This window comes from Pleurodeles waltl, chromosome 8 (genome assembly GCF_031143425.1).
Source record: "Pleurodeles waltl isolate 20211129_DDA chromosome 8, aPleWal1.hap1.20221129, whole genome shotgun sequence".
Classification (NCBI taxonomy): domain Eukaryota; kingdom Metazoa; phylum Chordata; class Amphibia; order Caudata; family Salamandridae; genus Pleurodeles; species Pleurodeles waltl.
In genome coordinates this window covers 90,004,120-90,028,606 of record NC_090447.1, presented here as the reverse complement: position 1 = coordinate 90,028,606, position 24,487 = coordinate 90,004,120, and the positions used below count along the sequence as shown (strand labels likewise).

General features: G+C 41.7%; 1 protein-coding gene across 1 annotated transcript in view; it reads left to right on the top strand.

Annotated features, from left to right (window-relative positions):
* Positions 1–24,487, top strand: part of CHRDL2 (chordin like 2) — a 379,722-nt gene that overhangs the window by 107,671 nt on the left and 247,564 nt on the right. The window contains exon 2 of the mRNA XM_069203810.1: positions 6,964–7,076. Within this exon, the coding sequence (XP_069059911.1) occupies positions 6,964–7,076 (113 nt within the window). The remainder of the gene's footprint in view (positions 1–6,963; positions 7,077–24,487) is intronic.

The following is a 24,487-nucleotide window of genomic DNA, read 5'->3' as shown; positions in this document are numbered from 1 at the left end:
TAGTGTTAAAGTGGGAGTCCACAGACGTCAAAAGGTTGGGAACCACTGTTCTAGTCCTCTGGGTAAGCATCAGGTGGCTTTTGACCTTCTGAGAATATCTTTCAATTTCAGTAGATGATGGAGTGACATTATATGGCACATCACTTCGAAAAGAAAATCTCTCTGCTGTTTCTTTGTATACTTTGTATTCTTCTGGTGCATTATCTCAGTCATTGGGCAACTTCTTTCTGATACATTTGTGAGTTTGAGCTTGTAATCAACATCTGGTAGCATCATCTACATCTATCTTCATCTTGTGAAGTGCACAGTTGGTCAGCTAATGATCCACACAGTGCTGCATGTTTCTAAGTTCACACCGTGTGGCAGTCACCAGATTCTAATTTTGTTGTATTCCAAGATAAATGTATATCATTAACGTATATCATTATTATTTTATTATTATTTTTATTATTGTATATATATTTATTTATTTATTGTGGGAGCCCCTTTTTGTGGAACCTGGATCAGCTGCACCATTTGCAGTTTTGCACCATACGGTCCATGGTAAATTCAACAATGGAAAATGTCTGTGGTGACCTTCCCCATCCCTTGATGCCCTAAGCACATGCTTTTTTTGCTTAATGCTTAATCGAGCCTTGTTTAAGAGTAACATTGGAAGTTGTGTTCATGAACGGGCGGCCTATTGTTACAACCTCCCATCACAAGTGATAGAAGAGTAAATTAATTCATTTTAAATATTTCTTGCATATGGCAACAGGGGAACAATGCAAAGTAAAAGCTTGAGACCATGTAGGACTCACGCTTCATGAGCAATCAGAAAATGGAAACAGCAGAAGGCTCTAGCAAGTTTTATTGTAGACGTGTCTGCATTTAGACACATCAGAACGATGGTAAAGATGAAAAGGAAAAGTAAAGCTGGAGACCATGTAGGGATGGGTGGCACGATTATCTAGGGAACGGTTAGACTAAAAGAGACCAGCATTTCTCAACTGCTGTCACAATCTCAATTGTTGTAACTAATCCACCACTCCTGAAGGCTCTTGGCAGGTGCCATTTACTCTTCTAGAAATAAAAATGTGCCTAGAAAAAATATAAATGAATGGGTGGATGTTTAATTGGTTTGAGGAAGACTTCATGTGCACTTAATGAGTATTTCGGTGGAGGAAATCAGTGCTGAGGTGGAGAAAGCAATGGTGTGTCAAGGCATATTTATTCATTTGGCTCTCCTTCGAGGCATCACTTCTAATGAGTGATGGACACCTAAGTCCTTTTGGATGGCCAGTCCATCGTTGCTCTTTTTTGCTTTGAACATTCATATGTAGCCCAGCAAGTCAATGTCTGCATCTCTCGGTGACACTCCCAGATCGCCCCATGTACACTGACAGATCACCACCTGGACACTAAACAAGGTGTGCCCATTCTAGGCCTTTACAAATTATTGTTATAAACTGTGTTAGTTCAATTAACCAGAGGCTCCAGGTCCCAGAGTCCAGCACCACAGAGGCACGTGGGTAGACCTGGTGATCCTAGCTGCTATCTGCATTTTGCATGCCTGAACTATACCATGTTTAATTTTCTACACTTATTTGATGTCTACAAAGTGCTGTCAGAGAAACGTACGCTAAAAGGTATAAATAGTTTTTGGTATCTAGCAGCGAATTGCATTAAACATCTGGATTATTTTCTAGTAGTAAATCAATGTTGTTTATCCATGTGTCCATGTTTGCAGATTCGTGACCCCATGCAGTAAATCTTTGTTTTGGGCTCGTGGGAATAGAAGAAAGTGTGTTTTTTGTAACCAAAGATCGCGCTTTGGTATGGTGTCAAGACATTTCAGACCCACGAAAACAGCAAATGTGGTTTAAACACTATCGGATGCTAACTCACCATTCTGGGAACAATACCTGGCAGTCCAACCAATCACAAAGCTAGCAATTTCACAAACAAAATAAGTTTGCTTTATTGTTATTCCACCACCAGGATTTGGCAGAGGACTTCTGTTTTGCAGAATTCCTGGTACAAAACCTAAAAGTAGAAATGAAGCAACTTATATGTGCTGTTAAAGTATCTCCTAAGGAGCCCACCTTATAATACCAACAGCCTCAAGCTCAGGTTGTCTTTGGTCAGTGCCACAGGGTCGGATCCACCCAAAGAATAATGGGCTGACGGCCAAAACTGTTAAATGCCACAACAGCTGCTGCTGTCTTCCTGTTTATGTTACCAAAACCAAAACATACACAGAAAGGGGTCTTGTTTGGGACTCCTTCAGTCATTCTCATTTCAGCTCAGCCTCCTTCAGCCATTGCTGGATGAACGTGTCAATCACATTTTAGATCAGCCCAGGGAATCCCCTCATCACTTTATTGGTGGATTAGGTTTATCAGTCTGCTACTTAAAGAGTGCTCCCACTACACTTGTGGCTCTGTCTTACAACCTCATGTTCATGTTTAATGCCAGGAGCTTGTTGGAAAATATATCCTTGTTGAGTCAACCCGGGGCACTTGCTGTTGACTGCTTGGGGACCTACTAGTGTGCTCGCAATCATATTCCCTTCTGAGTTCCCCGCTGCTACCAACCACCCCTCGGAAACCACTCCCTCATATCCCCCCGCATACTAGCAGGGCCACTGCCAAGAACAGGACAATCAGCACAACCGCAAAAACAGCCAACACAAAACCACAACAAACCTTTACAAAATACTGATAACTGCACAACAGCCCTAATAAAACAAAACACAACACTTGAACACTGGGACAGTAACATAATGCAAAATACAATGCAACAAAACACAGCATCTCAAATGCAACACAATACAGCACGACACATTAACAATATATAGGAGAAGTCCAACAAATTAAAACAGTAAAATACAGCAGCACAGCAGAACACTTCTGCTGCACAATAACTCAAGAGCATACAATGCAATAGAGTAGTACAGTGCTAAGGCAACAACACAATAATACAACACAGTAATACTACATAATAATGTCATAACACACTCACCTAATGACCCACCACAGAAAATAGCAAAATAACACATCAATAACACATACAGCACAATCACAGCAAACAGTGTGCAACAATACAACTACCCACAACATAGAACAACAACGCATACACAACACTCCAAACTAGATGACACAACACTAAAAATATACACACCAGGAAAACACAACAATATAAGATCAATAGCAAGACATCAACATATAAAGCAAAGCATAACTCCAGAGTAACAGCACAACACAACAAATTACAACAACACACAACATCGTACAAACACACAAAACACAAAAAAGTGAAAAAGACAACTCAATAGCAACATAGCAATAATAGTACAAAACACGTTGCACAACACAACACAAAATGCATCACAACAAAACAACACACTAACACAACACAAGTAACCCATAAGTAACATTACAGTGCAGCAACAAAATCACTACACAAGACTGCTGCAGCATAACACAGTACCCCGTCATATATTATAAAAAGGGCACAATACCACCCCAACACAACAGAATTTCACAACAGCACAACTGCATGCAAACAATACAAAATAATTCAATAAAACACCTACACAAAAGAATATAGCAACAACAGAAAATGCACTGATACCCAAACACAAATAAAGTATCAACCCAACACAACTCACAGCAATGTCAAAGTACAACAAAATACCTTACAACACCAACAAGTAACAAGAACATAACTTACTATGCAATAACCCCTTACACAACAATGAAATACAGCACATAAATACAGACCACACATTGACAGTGCAATACATAGCAATGCAAACACAATAGCAGCACTTCACAACAAAATGGGATGGTAAAAGCACAATTACTAGACAGGAACATAGTATAAACACAATACTAATAATACAGCAGACGAGAGCAACAACACCACAGTAACAGAGCAAGAAATTATAACACAACACAATAGTACACTAACATAACACAACAAAACACGGCAATGCAATGACAAAGCCACTACAAAACAGCCACATCACACAATACAAAACACCAACATAATACAACAGCACACCAACACACAACAGATCAACACTACTGCACACCAAAACAACAGAATACCACAACACAATTGTGCAATAATATTTCAACCACGAACAAAGACAATTATCAAAACACCAACACAACACAGTATATTTAAACTATAATACAAAAATACAACAATGTACACCATCACAACACAATAACAGCACACAATATCAAAATCATGACCACCGCTCCATATCAACATAGCACACTTAGACAAATCACAATATAAATCAATATATACAATTACATTCACAATATAGTCCAATAGGACACAACTTCACATAACAGTAACACAAAACACACAGCACAATAACACAACTCAAAAAATACAACTCATCACAAATTCAGCAAGAATAACAACACTACAAACCACAACAATAGACAACACACAAAATTCAGCAATAGTAACACAGCAACTCGGTGTGGTAACAGCACAACAATAATAACACAACAAAATATCACACGTGGGCACACATATTACAACACAACATAAAAATATAACGCAACATGCAACACAACACAGTCCAGTCCATCAGCAACACTAAACCTAAACACAACATGGCTTATTAATATAAAACAACACACACACAAACACAACCTAAATAACAATACACCAGTACCGCACACTGTTACAACACTACACAGGAACACACACAGCAATGCAATTGTGATGTGTGATTCTGGTGTGGTAAATTGGGTGTATGCTGTGTGTTCTATGTCTGTTGTGCTGTTATGATGTGTTTATATAATATGATGTGCTACTGGTGTTTTGCTGTTTTTGTTGTTTTGTTTTGCTGTATTATCACATTACGTTGGAGGTTCAGATGTTTCACATTTTTAAAAGAAAGAATAAATCGAGGCTTCTGATGTGCAAGGATGTGCCATGAGTTTGTTATCTTTTGAGAGCTTAGGGAAAATGAGCATTACCAATATCTGTGCCTGTGATTGCTACAGAAAGGTTATATTATGTTTGCTTCTACTCCGTGCATGTTTTTGAAGGGATATACACTATTCTTTGCGTACTTGTGCAGTATAATATGTTAGGCGAGATTGGCACTCACATTTTTGGCCTAATGTTAGTATTTGTGGAATGAGCCATACCCTTCTGTAGGCTCTGGGCAGAAATGGCATTAGACTATGCATATTGTGCACACCCATGACATAATGGCATTGGTACCTACGTCTGGAATAATGCTCTCCCTGGCATCATGGGGGTAAGGATTGTCATAAAGATGGCAATGCTTGAAAGAATATGGGCATCCATGCCATGCCCACCTCACATTCATTGCTGGTCTGCTAATATTGGTAGCAATTATTGACACACTGCTGACATCTATAGAATGGTGGTGCCCACTCCTGTGTAATACTTACATAATGGCATTGGTTCCATATATAATGTCGGCATTGGTGGCAATAATGCTTGGCCCTAGTGGAATGCATGCACTGGCATAATATTGGAAATCTTTACATTCTAAAAACGTTATCATTTCTACTTACCCCTATGCTCATAAAACTGATTAACCCATCTGCGTCTCTCCATATTCCCACTCACCCTTTCATGCATTTACGTATTTATCCATCCATGCACTCACTTATGAAACCATTCATCTATGCATCCATCATTGCACTCATCCACCCAAACATTTGCACATTCTCACACTCACTCATCCATACAAACTCACCAATGAAGAAGTACTTTTACTTGGAAAATACTAATAACTAATGTCTTTCTCAATGATTGTTTAAATTGAACTTACCAAAAATGTAATACAAATGTGAAATCTTCAACCAATAGTAGAATTTAGGTACTTGTAAAAGCTTCTTAGAGTTTCAACAATATTTTTAATATCTACTTTTTCTAAAGCAAGGGTATGTTTCTTGAAACTTGTAAATGAATTATGAATTGCACAACTGTCTCACAAGGAACATAATTTCAGTAACCAGATTTCTTAAGGCAACATAAGGTTTTTCTTTTAATGTTTACATAGAATCTTGTCTCCATGCTGTTATCACTTGTATTAGTATTGATTCTCTTCAATATTTTGTTTCTATTAAGTTAGACTACACCTTTTAAACATTGTACAATTAACATATCCCCCAAAGCACCTTTTCTGAAGGAGAGCTGTTTCTTGAAAAGGAATGATAGGTTAATTAACACCCTGACATTTTCCAACAGTTATACTTAGAAATAATGTTGCTAATCTGATGTTTGTAGCTTTGACGGTTCTCAGGTGATAGTCAATGTAGGTTTTTTAGAAAGGTCCTGATTCTCCAGTCTATCGACCATTTCTCATAGTGTTCGACGGTTCTTTGTAGCATCTCGGGTCTCATGGGCATAGGGGTGCATGGGACTTTAGTGGGGCCAATAATGAGCCTGGGCCAATGGTTCACAGTCCTGGAGTACCTTCTGTAAGCTCCTACCTCAAAAGTCATGTTGATAATTGGTCTCCAGGGATCTCTGTCTATGATTTTAAGATCTGGATGCACTTGAGTTGGTGTTCTGGTGGCTCCTGATTTAAGGGACTAATCAAGCACAGCGAACTATTTAATATGCAGGGAACTTTAAGGACACAAAAGCAAAAACAAATGGTGGGCTAGGATTGCTCAAACAAACAGCTCCAGTTGTTCACCCTTATACAGCACATACATCTCCGTAACAGTTGAGTAATGGATTGGCATTTTATGATACTGAATCTCAATGATTGCTCTTAGCTAGTTTGTTGTCCACTATGACCCTCTCTTTCTCTTTGCATTTATTATTCCCAAAAATCCACTGTAGCGTTAATGCAATAATGTGTAGGTCCTGGAAAGAGGGTACAGATTTCAGCATCCAGCAAAATAAAGCATGCCTATGCCATTATTCCTTCACATTGATGATCACTTCCTTTTTTTGTATGCTTAGGTCCTGACATGTTCTGTATTTTTAACGGGAAGAGATATGGACCAGGAGAGAGCTGGCATCCCTACTTAGAACCTCAAGGTCTTATGTACTGCATCCGATGCACCTGCTCTGAGGTAAGTGACCTTGAAATACAGCATTTGTTATATAGGATGGTTGTCAGTCTCTTACAACCTAGCACATCATGCCAAGTGCACTTCCTGAGTTCTTATTTTCAGTGTAAGATTGAGGCATGCAACTTTCTTTTAATTTGTGTTGAATACATTGTGTACTCCCAATAGCAAGAATCCTGACTCCATTATGTAGGAAGGCAATCCTCAGAGATTCCAAATATTGAATGCCTGACTATGATTTTATGTTGATGAAATGACCGACAAACAATCTTAAGTCTACATGATTTTTTATAAAGATGGTTCCTTTAGCTGTGACTTGATCTGGTTTCAGTTGATGGAGTGATGTGCCCAGTGGCAAGGTTTTGGTTAAGCTTGGCTGGCAGTGGTAACTACATATAAAACATTGTGAATGATATATGCCCATCGGCCCATCTGAGGATTCAACATGTACAAGAGGAGAGTGATGATGATGGTATACTTTCAGTACATAGGAAGTCGTTTTGATGGCTGTTTATGGATTGGCCATTAGAAGTCAATAGCACCGTTGTTGGGGCTTTTGCCGAATATGCTTTGAAAAAAGAATTCTGTGCAGGTCTGCAGCTCAAGAAAAATAATCCCTTTACTACCTGTGAGATTACTCAATAATATACTCTTTTCTTTGGTTTTTTTTTTTTGCATATCCCCATAAAAAATTATTCCCCATCTTTTCCAATCTTTTAAGCCATTTTTTATCAACCTCAAGGGGAATAGCCCGAAATAAATATAGGATTTTTGGCAGAACCATCATTTTCAATACATTGCAGCGACCCTCTAGCGATAAGTGCAAATTATGCATTCGGTCTAAATCCCTCTTTATTCTATTTAATAATGGGATAAAATTGATTTCCACCAACCGATTAACCACTGATGTAATCTTCACCCCCAAATACACTGCTTCAGATACCAATCGTCTATCTACTAGTGAAACGTGCCCAGAACATACTATTTGTGTTTTATCTGAGTTCAGCTTATATCCGGAGTATCTTCCAAACTCTCTTGCCTCTATTTCTATTGCCTTAATAGCTTCCTCCGTGTTACTTGTCACTATAGCTACATCATCAGCATATGCAAACACCTTATATGTTTCTCCATGATATAATAGAGGTTGAATATTTTTGCATTCTTCTAATCTCAGCAAGAAAGAGTCAATATATAAAGCAAAGAGCAAGGGGGAACATGGACACCCCTGTCTAGTCCCCCTAGAGATTAAGATAATATCTGATTCCAAACCAGCAATGCAAATTCTAGCTTTTGGGGCTACATATAAAGTTTTTATAGCTGTAATATATCCACTCCCTATACCTTTCCAGCGCATGACTTCCCATAGAAACTTCCACGATACACGATCAAATGCCTTCTCGGCATCCAAAAGTAATAATCCTAAATTTGTTTGATATAGTTCTGCAAGATCAAACATGGCTATTATTCTTCTTATATGATCTATTGTATCTCTACCCGGAATAAACCCATGTTGTTGTTTTCTAACCAACCTGACTATCACATTTGCCAATCTACTGGCCAAAATCTTTGCATAAATCTTTCCATCTACGTTTAACAAAGATATGGGTCTATATGAACTGGGGAGCTCTGTTGATTTATCCTTTTTTTTTAGCACTATAATACTTGCACATTCCCACGATAAAGGTGCCTGACCTGCCTGCGCTATACAAAAAATGCTATGCATATCCTTTTTAATATCTGTCAGGAAGGTCTTATAAAATTCAAGTGGTATTGCATCCGGCCCAGCAGCTTTCCCTGTTGCCAGGGAGCTTACTGCCTCAATTATCTCATCAATACAAATTGGTGCATCTAATGTAATTTGTTCCTCAGAAGAGAGCCTTGTACTTTTTAATCCCCCCAGAAATTCACTAACCTTTTTTTGTAGCTGTTCAGAATACACTATATCTTCACTATACAACTCCTGATAGTAACCCTTAAAAACCTCTAGAATTCCTTCTAGCTCTGTATGTTTCCGCCCATTACCATCAATTATATTCAAAACATTCTGTTTAACTGCCTTTTGGCTGACCGGTCTAGCTAGGACTTTTCCTGTGGATTCACCATACTCATAACACTCCAATCGGTGACTTTGATAGACGGCTGCCACTGTTTTATTCAAGTAAGCATTTATTTTAGCCTTAAGAATCGCCATTTGGGTCTGAGTGAGAGTAATGTCTTCTCTACTAGTAATTTTACTAGCTAATTCCCTCTCTTTTGTTATTAATCTTTCTTGAAGTTCTACAATTTCCTTCCCCCTAATTTTCTGTATTCCCAAACTATAGCTAAGAGTTTCACCTCTCACTGCAGCTTTAAATGAGTCCCATACCATCCGGATCTGCCGTATTCCTATTGATATCAAAAAAGTGGTGAATCCACTCTTTCATATGGGATATACCGTCAACCAACAATTTCCTATCAAATGTCCATACACGACGCGGATTAGATGGTCCCTTAATTGTTATGGACAATATTAATGGATTATGATCTGATAAGAATCTGGGTTTGCATTCTATTTCAGCCCCATGGATTAAGTTTTGTGATACAAAAAAATAATCCAACCTTACCAATTTAGCATGTGGGAACGAGTAATAGGTATACCCTGGATCTAAAGTTTTGATATTTTCCCAGACATCTCTCAACCCATGTTCCCTTACTAACCTCCTTAGAGCTTTCCATACTTTAGGCTTTCATCCCTGATATAAACTCTGGGTGCCCATGCTCCTGCTACCTACCTCTAAATGAATATTTAAGTCGCCACAAATAATTATTGGTAAGGGCCATCCAACTAGTTCCATGTTCAACGTATCCAGAGGCTCAGCCTCGTCCAAAACTGATCCATATATAGTGCAGAGGGTAAATTTAAATGTATTCACGGATAATTCTAAGAGAGCCCACCGCCCATCATTACTTGCTCGAGATCTACAAACTTGTACATTGTTATTTCTGGCAAGTATCATCACCCCACGTGTCGAAACCTCCTGTCTGGTACAAACAAGAGGCGTCAACCCAAGCTCTCGTATGAGCTCTCGCTTACTCCATGCAATGTGTGTTTCCTGCAAGCAATATAGATCTGATTTAATTAGTTTAAGACCAGCTGCCACTCTTTTCCTTTTCTGGGGGCTATTTAGACCGCAAATATTCAATGTACAAATCCTTAATCTATTTGCCATATCACTCAGTTTGATGTACCAATCTCACGTCAATACTTTCTCCCTTAAAGAAACCAACTTGTTGATATTGAATCCTATACATCCTCTTCTTTTGATATGTCTTCCTTAAATTGTTCTGAACGTTTCTGCCTATATTAGTGCCCCCCCACTCCCCATCACCCCTCTCCCCCCTCTCCCATCCTCCCACCCCTTGTACCCCAACCCTGCTACCAACCCCCCCCCCCACCCCCCTGCACCCCTTACCCCTACCCTTACACCCAATTTATGGAGAGTATGGGATCTCACTGTCCCTAATGATGGTAAAGCTTCCGCTCCGACCATCCCTACCCAGTGCATGATTTTTTTTTTTTTTTCCTTTTCTCCCTTTCTTTGTCTTTATCTCTCTCTATCTACCCCTGTTTCAGCCAAAGAAATATATATATTTTTTTTCTTTTTTCCTAAAGGGGGGATTAATCCTAAGAGGCTTCTCTCTTACCCCCGGCTCGACTTCTCAGGGCTTAACTCCTAACCCTCTCTACTTTACCCTCTACTTTACCCCCACCCCTATGTCCCAATCCAGAAAATCTATCTTAGGAAACCGGACCGTTAAGTCCACCCAAAAAAGCCCTTGCTTTCTCCTCTGTCGTGAAGAAGTGAGTCCTATTATCCATTACTACTTTCAGTTTAGCCGGATTTAATAAAAAAACCTGTGCCCCCTTACTTTGAAGTGGCTGAATTAGCTGCCGGAGCCTCCACCTTTTTTCAACAGTACTATGGCAATAGTCTGGTCTCACAAAAAACTCACATCCCTTAGCCTTACTTCTAGCATTGGGTCGAGCTCGGTCGTATATAGCCTGCCTTGCCTGATAATTAAGCAAAGAGATTAATATTACTCTAGGTCTACCACTTCCTCCTTCTGAGTTTGGTCCTATTTTGCTAAAAGGAAATCGATGGGCTCTTTGAACCTCTTTGTCCCAATCCCACTGGTGTAAATCCGGAAAAGCTTCCTTAAAAAGTGCGACCATAAAACTATGTATGTCTGATCCTTCAAGTCCTTCTGGTACACCCAGGACGCGCAGATTATTCCTCCTCATTCTGTCCTCTAAATCTGTCAATTTCCACTGAGTGTCCTCAAGTTGTTTCTCCATCATTTCTCGAGATGACTGGCGAGCTCCAGCCTCATCCTCCAGACGCGAGATCCGAGTCTCTGCTTCTTCCATCCGTGTAGTAAACTCTGAACATGTCTTGGCTACTCGACGAATTTGGATTTGCATCTTGCGGCAAGCCATTTGAGTCCTACGGCTCTCTAATTTAGATTCCTCTCGGTGTTCCATAATGCTTTGATATATGGTTTCCAGTGACACAGGATTAGGCTGTTTTTCACCATTATCATATAGAGTTAAATCATCCTTGGAATACTCCCACTGAAGCCCCTGAAGACCCTTAGTGTCCAATGGGTTAGTGGAGTGCTTATTAGGTCCTACTTGCTCACTTCTCTTCCTCTGTTTTTTCCTAACAGTGGCACTCCTGCTACTCTCGTGTAATTCCTTTCCCAGTGCCAAGGAGGATACCTCAGATTCAAATTCAGAAGAAGTTTTATCCGCCTCCAAATCCAGCTGCTCGTTACTTGACCAACTTGAATGATCTGATAGTGAGAAAAACTTGTCTCCTTGTATTGTCTCATTATCACGTAATTCCACCGGCCTCCGCTCCACCTGTGATAATGTCCTAGCGCTTTGTGCGCCCTCCCTCTGCTCCCTCTGCTCCATCTGACTCCCGGTAGCTTGTTTTTGTAAAGTTGCCACATCTACAACATCACTCTGCCCATCTTCATGCGGGGGGCCCATCTATAGCCGCCATCTCCTCGGTTACTAGAGGATCGGCCTCCTCCACGGCGGCGGGGGGGGTTTCTGTGCCCCCCACCAGTAGTCCTTCCCTTTCTCAAAATACCTGTCCAGTGAAGCACTCTTGTTTTTGGAGACAACCTTCTCACCTAAGCCTTGTTTTATATCCGTACCACCCCCCTGCCGTGCTGACAAGCTTACTCTTACCGGCTTGCCTCGTCCAGACAGAGTCACATTTTTCACTCCCTTAGGTGGCATTTTTACTTTTTTTTGCTTTTTGATGCAAAATGCGTTATTACAATATACGCCCAGTGTCAAATACTTGTAATAGAATAAAGAAACTCTGACCGTTTTTTGAGTCCACGGCGAAAATTGCCCCCAATTGGCACCCGTGAGCACAGACCTGTAGTTGTCTTCAGGTAGGAACAGGAGCAGTCCAGACCGCATACCGGGGAGGCACTTTGCAATCCTTTTAGCCTCCGTCAACAAATCCACGTAGTTTGCTTCTCCCAGAGGAAAAAAAAAAGGGCCCGCAAAAACCAGGAGCCAAGTAGCCTAAAACAATCCTCACATGAAAAGCAGTCCTTCAAAAAATGATATCATCCGCAATATTTCCCCTGTGCCGCCCCTCCTGACAGCCCTGGGACAGTCATCCCCAAAAAAAGAGGGAGCAGGTAAAGCAACGCGAGTCAACACAATGCTGCTACAATGCCGCTACATTGTTTCCTGTGAGCGCGGCTGCCGAAGGAGGCTCCGACCCGCGGGAGAGCTGCCGCAGCACTGGGAGGTTTCCTTGGTCGGAGCAGACGCTTCGCGGCTGCGTTACGCGGCCGCCATCTTGCTCTCCGTAGACTTACAGACTCAATAATATACTCAATGTAATTTAAAGGAATTTATAAGAGGGTTTGATGTAAATAGTCTTCCATACCTGGGATGACAAGAAACCCTATTGTACTGCAGTCAAGCCAAAGCATACCAGTCAACTGCTTTTATGTGCAACACTTGTAGCATCTTCGATGTATTCCTTGCCACCTCCCGCTGCAGAAAGGATTCATATTGTATGGTATTTTATTGCAGAATTACATAGCGCTTATCACCTCTACGTGGGGTGCTGAAGTACTTGCCTACTTGGGTCGCACACTACACAGATTAGGGTATGTGGTTGGAAGGATGTTTTATTTGTTTTTTGATCCTATGTAGGAAATGTTTTAATCTCATGTGTGAGGACCACTGAGCCTCAGGTATTGTGTTATGGGATGCAGTGCTTATCAGTGTGGATAGAGAAGTGCGAGAGACAAGCACACAGTTTATGGTTCCCAGTACGCTGCAGCTCTGATCAGCTGTGCTATGTGCAGTGGTTACATAAAGAAAGCTCCTGACTTTCATGTCCCCAATCTAAACTGGGCCTATTTGCCTGCTCAGAAGTACCAAAGAAATATGGTTTTCAGGTCTTCTGTGGTTCTACACATAGGTATGTGGAAAGGATTGTTTTGGGTGGCAGCAAAACCTTGTAGCTGAAGCAGGAGGTGTCTGACACAAAAGAAAGCATTAAATGCAAGCCATTTGTCAGTGATCCAGCAAGTTCACTAAATGTGACACTCTGGGCCGCAGTTAGCACAACACTGCACGACGTATTTATAGTCCAGAAGTAAGAGACCTCTTTGATAACCATGTACCCACCAATAACATCAGAAACATCTAAACGCATAAGGTGGCTCGATAAACCCTACCATCACTTTGCACCTTGAGAAATAGGGCATTCCTAAAAAGGGCTCTTTCTATTCCTTTAACCAGAGGTGTCTCACATAAATCCAGGGTGGCCGGATCCATTCTATATTTACTTCATACTAAGTCAGTGGTTCCCAACCTCTGGTCCGGCGACCCCTGGGGGTCCGCAAAGCTTCCTCAGGGTGTCCGCGACTGATTGGAAAATTTTATAATTTTAACAGATTAGGGGCCAGATGTAGCAAAGGGTTTTTCCCATTCTGTGTCAATGGGAAAATGTGTTCCTACATATGGCCCTAGGATCCATATGTACGAACACATTTTCCCATAGACACAGAATGGGCAAAACTGTTTGATACATCTGACCCTAGGTCCCTAGCTTTCAATAATGACTCAGTGGGGGGGAGTCCCCAGATTCCAATATTGACTCGTGCCCTAAGGTAACTATAACATGCCCCCTTGCCATACACCGCTAATTATCCCACAAATGACGGCTCTCATGACATCTTTGATAACATCATTGATAATATCAATGTAATATTTGTAGTAACATTTTTGACGAAAAAACTGTGCATGGCGGGGGCGCAAGTTATAGTTACCTTAGGGCACGAGTTATAGTTACTTGAGGTAACACTAACTATGACTGGTGAATTTCTATGATTTCGTACATTTAAGATGTGAGCCTAAATATAACATCCCTCTAAGCTTTGGATTTTTAAGTGAGCTTCTATGTTTTTTTTAATTCTATTTCCTAACTTTAACGTCCCTGTAACCTTTGTTTTTTTCAGTATATATATATTTATATATATATATATATATATATATATATATAAACTACTAGCGGTCACCAGTAGGTAGTTATAGTTAGGTCCTAGTTTCCATAAGAAGAGCATTTTTTGTTTTGCCAATAACTTTGGCGCCACTTGACAAATCTTCACAAAACTTTCAAAACATATACTTTGCTTAGTTCAGCTGCTATCTTGAAAGTTTTGGGGTGATCCATGAAGCTGTGACTGAGAAAAAGGGGAGATCCCAAAACACATTTTCTCAATTCATTTTCCCAATGGAACACACATACAGCCCAAACAGCTGAAGCGAATTACCACCAAATTTGGCAGAAAGCTAGATCTTGGTAAGCAGATTATGTTTTTTGTGATTTGGTGTAAATCTCTTCAGCAGTTTCTGATATATTGAAGTTTACAAAATATATATATATAGGGATGCAAATCCTCTGCGGATCCACACCTTCCAATCTGTCTGAAAAGCAAGGCCCTTATTGGCTGGCCACAACCTAACAGAAAAATTGTGGCCGCCATTTGGTTTGGGGGTGGGAAAGTAAGAGTGCAAAAACACATACGTGTCAGGCTACAGGTATCCTGACCCCTTAGAACACGGGACCCCTCATGGGCAAAATATTACCCAATTATTATTTTGTTGTCTGATCTGCGGATCCACGGGTGGATCCACGGATCCGTGGACCCAAGGATCCACCAGTGGATGCACAGATCCAGAGAAAAATTGAAAGAAAAACCCCGGCCACTGCATCCAACCTCATGCTGCACATGGCTAAAAGCCCTTCGCAGCTTGGGTTTGGGTGCATGCAGGAGTGTTGGCCGCTGGGTCTGGCCATTGGCCAGGTCCTTCAGCCAACCCCCACTGTGCAAGGCCAAAGGCCATGTGCAGCGCTTATTATATTTACGTATGTGTGTGCTAAAAAAAAATGAAATTCACTGAAAAAAACAAAGACCACCGGGGCGTTATATTAGGTTCTGAATTTACTCGCACAAAACCATTGAAATTCAGCAGTTATAGTTATGGTTAACTCCACTAACATATAAATGTAAAGACTTTTGGTGGGTAAACCATAAATATTAGCAGAAGAATTAAGGCAGGAACTTTAACTAATTCTAGTCACTTAATAGAAGAGCCATGTTGAAGTGGAGCAAAGCTAGAGATGTGTTTCACTAACTTAGGACTGGTGATTTTAAACAGTTGCTTTAGTAAAGATCAGCCAGCACATAAAACTTTTATGGAAAGTGCTGTCAACCATCCTATTGATTAAGGCTTCATAAACATTTGTGCCTTCACTAATTTCATGTGAATCAGGTATGTTATCATTTAAAGTTCTAGAGTGGGTAGGTAATGATCCCCTTCCAAAGAGGTTCATGTTGACACTCCCTCCCATAAGGTGATAAGAGCTAGGGCTTAATCATTTAGTGAAAAATGGAGGACTAGTTATCAAAAAATAATTAAAAATATTTAATTGGGAAAAGGCATGGAATTTATTAAAGGCTGATCAAGAAAGTTGTCTCTCACATCCCCTAACAATCTGCTTTCCCTTGAATCTGAATTGAAAGAATTTTCTACTTCTTGTTAAAAAATCAGGCTCCATTCAAAGTGGCTTGTATACATACGTGGAAAGATTCATCGTAAGGTTCAAGGAGAATTATGAACCTATCTAAGATGGTAATAAAGGCATCTTTACACAGCTTGTCCTGCCACGCTAAACAAAGTACAAACAGTAACTGAGGGAAATGAAGAACAGTTCTATGTATCAGTCTTTTGCCCATATTATTGAAACACTTCAGTCATGGTAAATAAGTTGTGGATAAACATAAATAACACTAATGTTTTACAGTTGGGTGCAAGAAAATTAGCATTTAATTGGGCAATTAAAAGTATAAGGCTGGAATTTGTCAATTATCACAAATATCTTGCTATCATTTTAATGATAGGTAGACCTTTACGGAATATCATAATCAAACAGTCAACAAAGCAGAGGGGATTGTGTTGGGCTCACTTTGTTTTAATTAAATGAACTGTGGTTTATCTGTAACTGCACTGGTCAAGGTTTTTCATTCTAAGATAGCCCCTATTTTATTACATGACGTGGCTGGCCTTTGCATAGAAGATGCATCGGATTTTAAAATTCCGAGAGATAGGACTTGGCAACATATTTTAGGGTTACCAAGTACCAAGTAGTGTAGCTGTAGAGGTGATCCATCTTGATTTAGGGTTATGCTTTCTACAAAAAAAAAATTGAAATTACATTTGAAATCCCTTGCAGCTTCAACAGTGTCTGATGACAATAGTATGGCACATGGTTGTTTAAAAGAATTGCTGCAGGAGAAGGGCCAGGGGGAAAGGATAATGCAAAAGATGTCTTCACTGTCACAAATTTATGAAGTGAGTTTTGATTATCAGGGAATAAGTGAAGGAACGGAAGTTCACATGAATACAATCAATTTCAAATATTTTGCTACTAGGAGGTTGTATATGGTTGATAAAACATTATAGCATCTCAAAAGACATTTATAATAGTTAAATAATTATATAAAAATAATCTCCTGTGGTAGCTGACTATACGGTAGTCAGACTCTATCTGCAATTTTGAAAATATTTGCTAAGGTTTTGGCTAGGAATTTATCAGAACTATTACAATATAAACCTTTAGAGAAGCATTTTCCCTTGCCATTGTGAAAGACATCACCCACATTAACTAGATTATTTGCTTCTTTTTTCCTTTTGCATTAGCCACACTGAAGGCTTACCTTAAACTAATACTTTATGAATTTGGAATAAAAACAAAGGGTTTTTGAATATTAGATTTAGGCACTGACAGTACTTGCTGTGGCTTTTTAAAACACAATTAGTGAATGAATAGTGGTTTTATTTGTAGGCATATTATTGTTTATATGTGTTCTTTGATTTTAACTATATGTTTTAACTGTCTTGTTTTGTTAATTGTGTTTTTACGGGCAAGAAGTCTTATAAACAATAATTTGAACTCATGTATTTTAAAAAGCCTTAGCTTCACAGTAAAGCTCTAACAAGTAGCTACAGGAGCCCCCTCAACAAAGCACAATAAAACAAGTCCAAGAACAGAATACACATGAGCAATAAAGGAACGTGGAGGGAAGAGGTTGGTATGTAAGCTTTGGCAATTCAATGATGTCAACATACTTTATTATACATAAAGAGCAGTGGTCTTCCCTTATAGCTTCAAAGTTGAGTGTAGCTAGTATCCTTTTGAAGGTTAACCTCTCTTAAGTGCGCTTAACTCCAGAAGTCAAGCATGGGCTTGGGCAGAGTTTTCACTTTTCTTCCCTTCCTGTTCCCCTTTTTCCACTTTCCATTCTCATCATGTTCCTTTCTTACACTTCAATCTCTGATTTCCCCAGTTCTCTTCTCAATCCTTGTTTACTCTGTCTGTCTTTTGACCCCTCCCTGATCTCTCCACCTTCCTCACTCTCCCTTTTATCTGTTTTTCCTTCTCGCACCTCTCTTCATGATCTCCACCTCTGCCTACTTCCTTCCTTCTTTTCCACTGTTCTCCCTACTCCTCCACCTGAGAGAGTGTTTTCACATTCTAATCCAGGCCTGGTACAATAGTGCACTAATGGTTCATGCAGTGTGAGAATGTTTTTTTTTTTTTTGTATGTGTCACCTACACAGCGCAAGCGCTGTGCTGGGAGACATATTGTTAATTCTTCAGTGGGCTTACAGCCCACCCACAGCATACCATTACTTGTTTTCGTTGTCATTCTCATTTGCAGTCTTTCCATTGCCTGGCTCCTGTTGGCATCCCTTCCCGTCTTGTGTTAGCTCCTCCCTGGATCAAGGACCGAGTACATGTGTTCTTCGTCGTCTTTGTTCTTCCTCGTCTTTTTGCAATGCACTATGTTTTTAAAATTTATAAGCATTTCAGTATTACTCCTGGATGTGCAATGTGCTTTCCTACTATTAACACAGGTATCCGTCTTCTTATTTATGTTGCTTTCAACCTGTCTGTCTCTGTTGACGCTTTAGTTACTTATACCATACTACCCTACTCCACTCCACCCTATGCTACTCTACTCCATACAGTGTCACACTGCGGCACTGTATGCCACACCACTCCACTGTGCACCACGCCACTCAGTCACTTCACTCTGCTCCACTCCACACAATGCCACACTACGACACTCTGCCACTCCATGCCACGCTACTCTACACCACCCCACTCTGTATCGCTCTGTGCCATTCCATGTAATGCCTATCTACACCAGTGTACGCTATGCCACTCCACGCTATGCTGCTTTACTCCACTCCATACAGTGCCACACTGAGACACTGTATGCCACACCACTCCACTGTGCACCACACCACTCAGTCACTTCACTCTGCTCCACTCCACACAATGCCACACTACGACACTCTGCCACTCCAAGCAACGATGCTCTACACCACCCCACTCTATACCGCTCTGTGCCACTCCATGTAATGCCTATCTACGCCACTCTACGCTATGCCACTCCAGTCTATGCCACTCTACTCTGCTGTATGGCACTTTACACCAGTTCAATCTAAGCCACTATCCTATATGCCACGCACTAACTTTTCATCATGCCGACCAGCTGCCACGCTACCGTTCCACATGGCTGAAAGACATTGACAGTACCAGTAGCTCTCACGTAGGCGAGACCTATTGGCTTTGCCAATTCTCCTCATTTTGTGCCATACTACTACCAACTCCCCACCCTTACCCCCACCAACACACACACAAAAGAACTGTTTGTTCTCGACTCAAGTCCCCAGCCCCATTCTCACTCAGACGTCTGACAAACCTTAGCGTACTGTCTTCTCAAGATAGCACAAACAGCGACTGAAAGCAAATTCCCCACCCGTCTTCCCAGGGGCCACCGAGTCACTCACTTACAATGATGCTAATGCTTAGCAATGGTCACAGCTATGTCAGAAAGTGACAGGTTGGGCGGAATCTCATGTGGTCTTGCCAAGGAAGCATTTCTCGAAAATTACCATGATGTATTTCTAGTACCACCCTCATTTTAGTCTTTAAATATTAACATATATGCACATTTTTGAGTAAATTGTGTCTTCTTGAAAGGGTTTTAATATATTAGAACACAAAACAAACAATGGCAAAGCCAAGGGGTCTGGCGATGATCACCAGCCTTTTTGCTTTATCAATGTTATTATTTTGTCATGTTTTTCACAAAACTTTGTTAGGAAACCTGTCAGACATGCATGAATCTAAAAAAATAATTGGCTAAAAGCAAAATAGTTTTGGTCTCTAAAGCACACATTGTCAGCAAAGAAGGCAGGCTGACGGAAGGGAGCAGGTTGTCAGGACAGACTAATGAGTGTGACATTGCAACAGAATAGACAATAGGAAGGGATTATGGCAGAAGAGGCCAGGTATGAATATTATAGGTTCATGGAAGGCGATGAGATTAGAGCATAGTGGATCGAAGGACAGGTGGCAGAATGTGATGGTTTTGATTGACAGAAGTGGACAGGGAATGAGCGACACTGGACAGATGTTGTGAGAACGGCTAGTAGAATGTAGCCGAGTCAAGTCACAGGAGAAGTAAATTGTAGATGAGAGAAGAAATAAGTTGACATAGTTAGTTGTGAGAGTATATCTTTAAATATGGGAGAGCTGTGAATTCATAGCCTAAGGGGCAGCCAAGGGATGGGCCACAGGTGGGAGCAGGGAATATGTGTGTTATAGCTGATGAGTGGCGGGGTGAGTGAAAGGAGACATGTGACGGGTGGGAGATGGGAGGTGTTGTGTACAGGTGACAGGAAAGGGAATGAGATGCATGATGGCCATGGTTGAGAATAGGGGTGTGTGGGAGGAGTGAATTAGGGGCAGGTGAAGGCCGCGTTGGGGGACACAGGAGAGGGTAGAAGAAGAGATGGATGGCTTACATAAGAGGACAACAGATTTTAAAAGGGGTCTTTTTGGTGCCAACACAGGATTACAGAATGGTGACCGGATATGAGGTCATGACAGGAAGAAGACAATGTTGGGAGCAAGGAGAGGGACAAACTGAGGCAGGACTGGAGTGAGTGATAGGAACTGGGCAGTATTAGTGGCAGCAGAAGGCAGTGATTGATGATGGGGTGGCTAAAAGGGAGTGACAAACAGACAGGAAGGATGGTTAGCAGAGGGACGAAAAGGGTGTGTGACAGGAAGGTGTATGTAATCAGTGAAGTCTTGACAACATTTGGGGCATTCCTACACTCATTTGTAGAAAACAAAATCCAGTTGTCCTCTGTGATGGAAAAATAAAAACCACCTTCCACACTTTTCAATAGAAAGTTATAGCAGCATCCTAAAGTAAGAGAAGCCTTCCATTTCAAAATTCAAAGATGGAGACCTGAGGCTGTGACTGAAGAGTCGGGGGCTGCTGCTGGATGTTGGAGAGCACGAGTTACCAGGGAGCTACATACATGTCTTGTGCCTTGTCATTAACATAGCACAGGGTACGTGCCAGTCGGTTGGGCCGAGTCTGTGAACGAAAACTCGAGAGTCCACCCATACCTTGTTCTGTGGCCTAAGACGTGCACGGTTGTTGACTTTCTTTATGATAACTTCTGTATGCTTTTTTTCATTTCACTTGGAGAAGCTCCGCTTCAAATGATCCATCACTTGGGTTCATTCTCCAGTGCCAATCGCCAGATTCGTTGGCTACCTCACCTGGTCACATGGCTCAAGAGACGGCGGTGATTGGTGCCAACTCTGCCCTGGCTGGGCACTGGCTTAGCAGCTGATTGGCTATTAAGACTGTTGCCAGTCTCAAGTAACCCTTGCATTTGGGCTGTGATAGGCCTTGTTTTAACATTTTAACTGCATGAATGCCGGGATTGGCCTGCGCTGTTCTCAGGAAAAGCTTGAGGATGGAAGGGTAAACTCTGCACGCAGCAGAGGAAAATGAAAAGCAGTAGCACATTTTGTGATAGTATTAATTTATCACCGTCATTTTCACACCTGGTGACAGTGTCTGACAAAAGATTTCACCTTAATTGCTACCAATTTAACAACACAGCAATAAACAACTGAAAGGAGTTCAGCCAATCTGGCCAAAAGCCTTCTGGTGCACAGGAACATGAGTCCATATGATTTGTAACTTTTGGTCTGTTTGAGTTAGTAACAATCTTTTTGTTAAAATCAGCAGATTATGCTACAGATAATGGATTATGTGGCAAATGTGGCAAATCCATAATGATGCAAAAGTTGGCTGTGGCCGCAGAATCGCTTAATTAAAGTGACCCGAACTATGAAATAGGCTCACAGCACCACTTACTGCATCTGTCACTCGCTCCGTTCACTTGCTTTATGGCTGCTGCAACATCACTTTATTTGAGTCCAACGACTTACACTACTATACAGAAACAGGATAACTTGCCGCACAACTGTTTCTCCTCTCAACCACTAGCTTTACCCCTTGCCACATTACTATAGCATGTGTATCCCTTGACAAGTCACATCACTTTCATTACTCACCTCTGCAGTAGCCACTCATTCTGTCATTTTCCCACCCAGCAACTACACCACTCCTCAGAAGAATTATTGTTGTCACTTGACTACAACCTCAATTGGAACAGCTTTTATCACCTTTTAATCAAATCGCTCGCCTTCAGCTACATGTATCATTCACTCTCAGCTATTCAGCAACACCAGTCATCCCCACCAGTAGTCAGCAACACAAGCCACACCCATCCTTCACTCACACCAGCAATGAGCTGCAGCCATTCACACACTGTCCAGATTGCTCCCACCATTCACCCATTTTAGCTATATTAAACACCACTCACCCATGTAATCACTCACATAAACCATTTAGTCACATCTCATTCTCAGCTGTGCGTAACTCTATCCTGCCCCACACAGCATGACCGAGCCACTCACAACTTTTCTTTCACATCTCACATCCCAACGTGCCATCACTCACAACTCTGCAACTTGTAACACTCATTCACTACTTCTCATCAATTGCAGCCCATACCGCTCCCTACTTACCAAAGTTCTTCACAGCACGACTACTCATCCCCAGCAACGCCGCCCACCTCATATCACTCGCACCATCCAGCAATGTCCTTCATAGTAAGTTGCAGTTTCTCTTTCTACATTCCTGCGGAACAGTGCTTTCGCTAACCACAACTTCCTTGTTCGGTGCCTTAACCACGCATGTGCTGAACAGCGCACATGCGTGGTTAAGACACAGAAGAAGGGAGTCGGCTTCGTCAGAGGATGCGATCAGGTAAGTGAGGCTGGAGCTGTTTTAGGGGCAGGGTGAGGGGTCGGGGCATTTTTAGTTTTAGGGGCGGGGTGGGGGGTCGCTGTAGTTTAAGGGGCGGGGTAGGGGGGTCGGGGTATTTTTCGTTTTTGGGGTGGGGGTCTGGGTAGCTTAGGTTTAGGGGCGGGTCGGGGTATTTTTAGCTTTTAGGGGTGGGGTGGGGGGTCGGGGTAGTTTAGGTTTTAGGTGAGGCGGGGGTCACGGTAGTTTTAGGGGTGGGAGTGGGAGGGTCGGAGTATTGTTAGTTTTTAGGTGCATGGTGGGGGGTCGGGTAGTTTTATGGACGGGGTGGGGGGTCGGGTAGTTTTAGAGGCAAGGGTAGGGGTGTCGGGGTATTTTTAGTTTTTAGGGGCAGGGTTGGGGGTCGGGGTAGTTTAGGTTTTAAGGGGTGGGCAATCACTGTAGTTTTAGGGGTGTGGTGGGTGGGTCGCTGTAGGTTTAGGGGCAGGGGTGGGGGATTGGGGTATTTTTAATTTTTAGGGGTAGGGTGGGGGGTCAGGGTAGTTTAGGTTTTAGGGGTGGGGGTTGCAGTAGTTTTAGGGGTGGGGTATTTTTAGTTTTGAGGGGCGTGGTTGGGGTAGTTTAGGTTTGAGGGGGATTGCAGTAGTTTTAGGGGCGGGGTAGGGGGTTGTTGTAGTTTTAGGGGTGGGGGTTTGGGTATTTTTATTTTTTAGGGGCGGGGTGGGGGGTCGGGTAGTTTAGGTTTTAGGGGGGTGGTCGTCGCAGTAGTTTTAGAGGCAGGGGTAGTTTAAGTTTTAGGGGTGGGGTTTGGGGTAGTGGTAGAATTGTTTTTAGGACTGGGGGTTGGGGTACAATTGTTTTAGGGGTGGGGGGAGTTGCATGCTGGAACCACGCATGCCGTTCACGCATGCCTTTACCAGGAATGCCTTACAATGCAAAATTGTTGTTAAGGCATTCGCGGGAAAGGCATTTGTGGTAACAACACGGTTGTTGTTCCGACCGTGTTGTTTAGGCATACGTGGTTCCAGCATGCGTTGTTCCGACTCCTCTCCACCCTTTACACCACACTCACTGCACTATTCATCCACATTTATAAAGTAATCCAGTTGCATTACTCATCTGCAGCCACTCACAGCCTCCACTCAGAACATCACTGACCGCCCAAAAAAGCTCGCCTTCACCTACATATATCATATAACCATCCTCAGCCCATTTGAACCACAGCTGTCATTCACATACATCCAGCACCTTCTCGGGTTGCGGACCTCTCTGACACTACGTACTGAAACCACTCAAAATTCCCATACAAACTTGTACATTGTTATTTCTGGCAAGTATCATCACCCCACGTGTCGAAACCTCCTGTCTGGTACAAACAAGAGGCGTCAACCCAAGCTCTCGTATGAGCTCTCGCTTACTCCATGCAATGTGTGTTTCCTGCAAGCAATATAGATCTGATTTAATTAGTTTAAGACCAGCTGCCACTCTTTTCCTTTTCTGGGGGCTATTTAGACCGCAAATATTCAATGTACAAATCCTTAATCTATTTGCCATATCACTCAGTTTGATGTACCAATCTCACGTCAATACTTTCTCCCTTAAAGAAACCA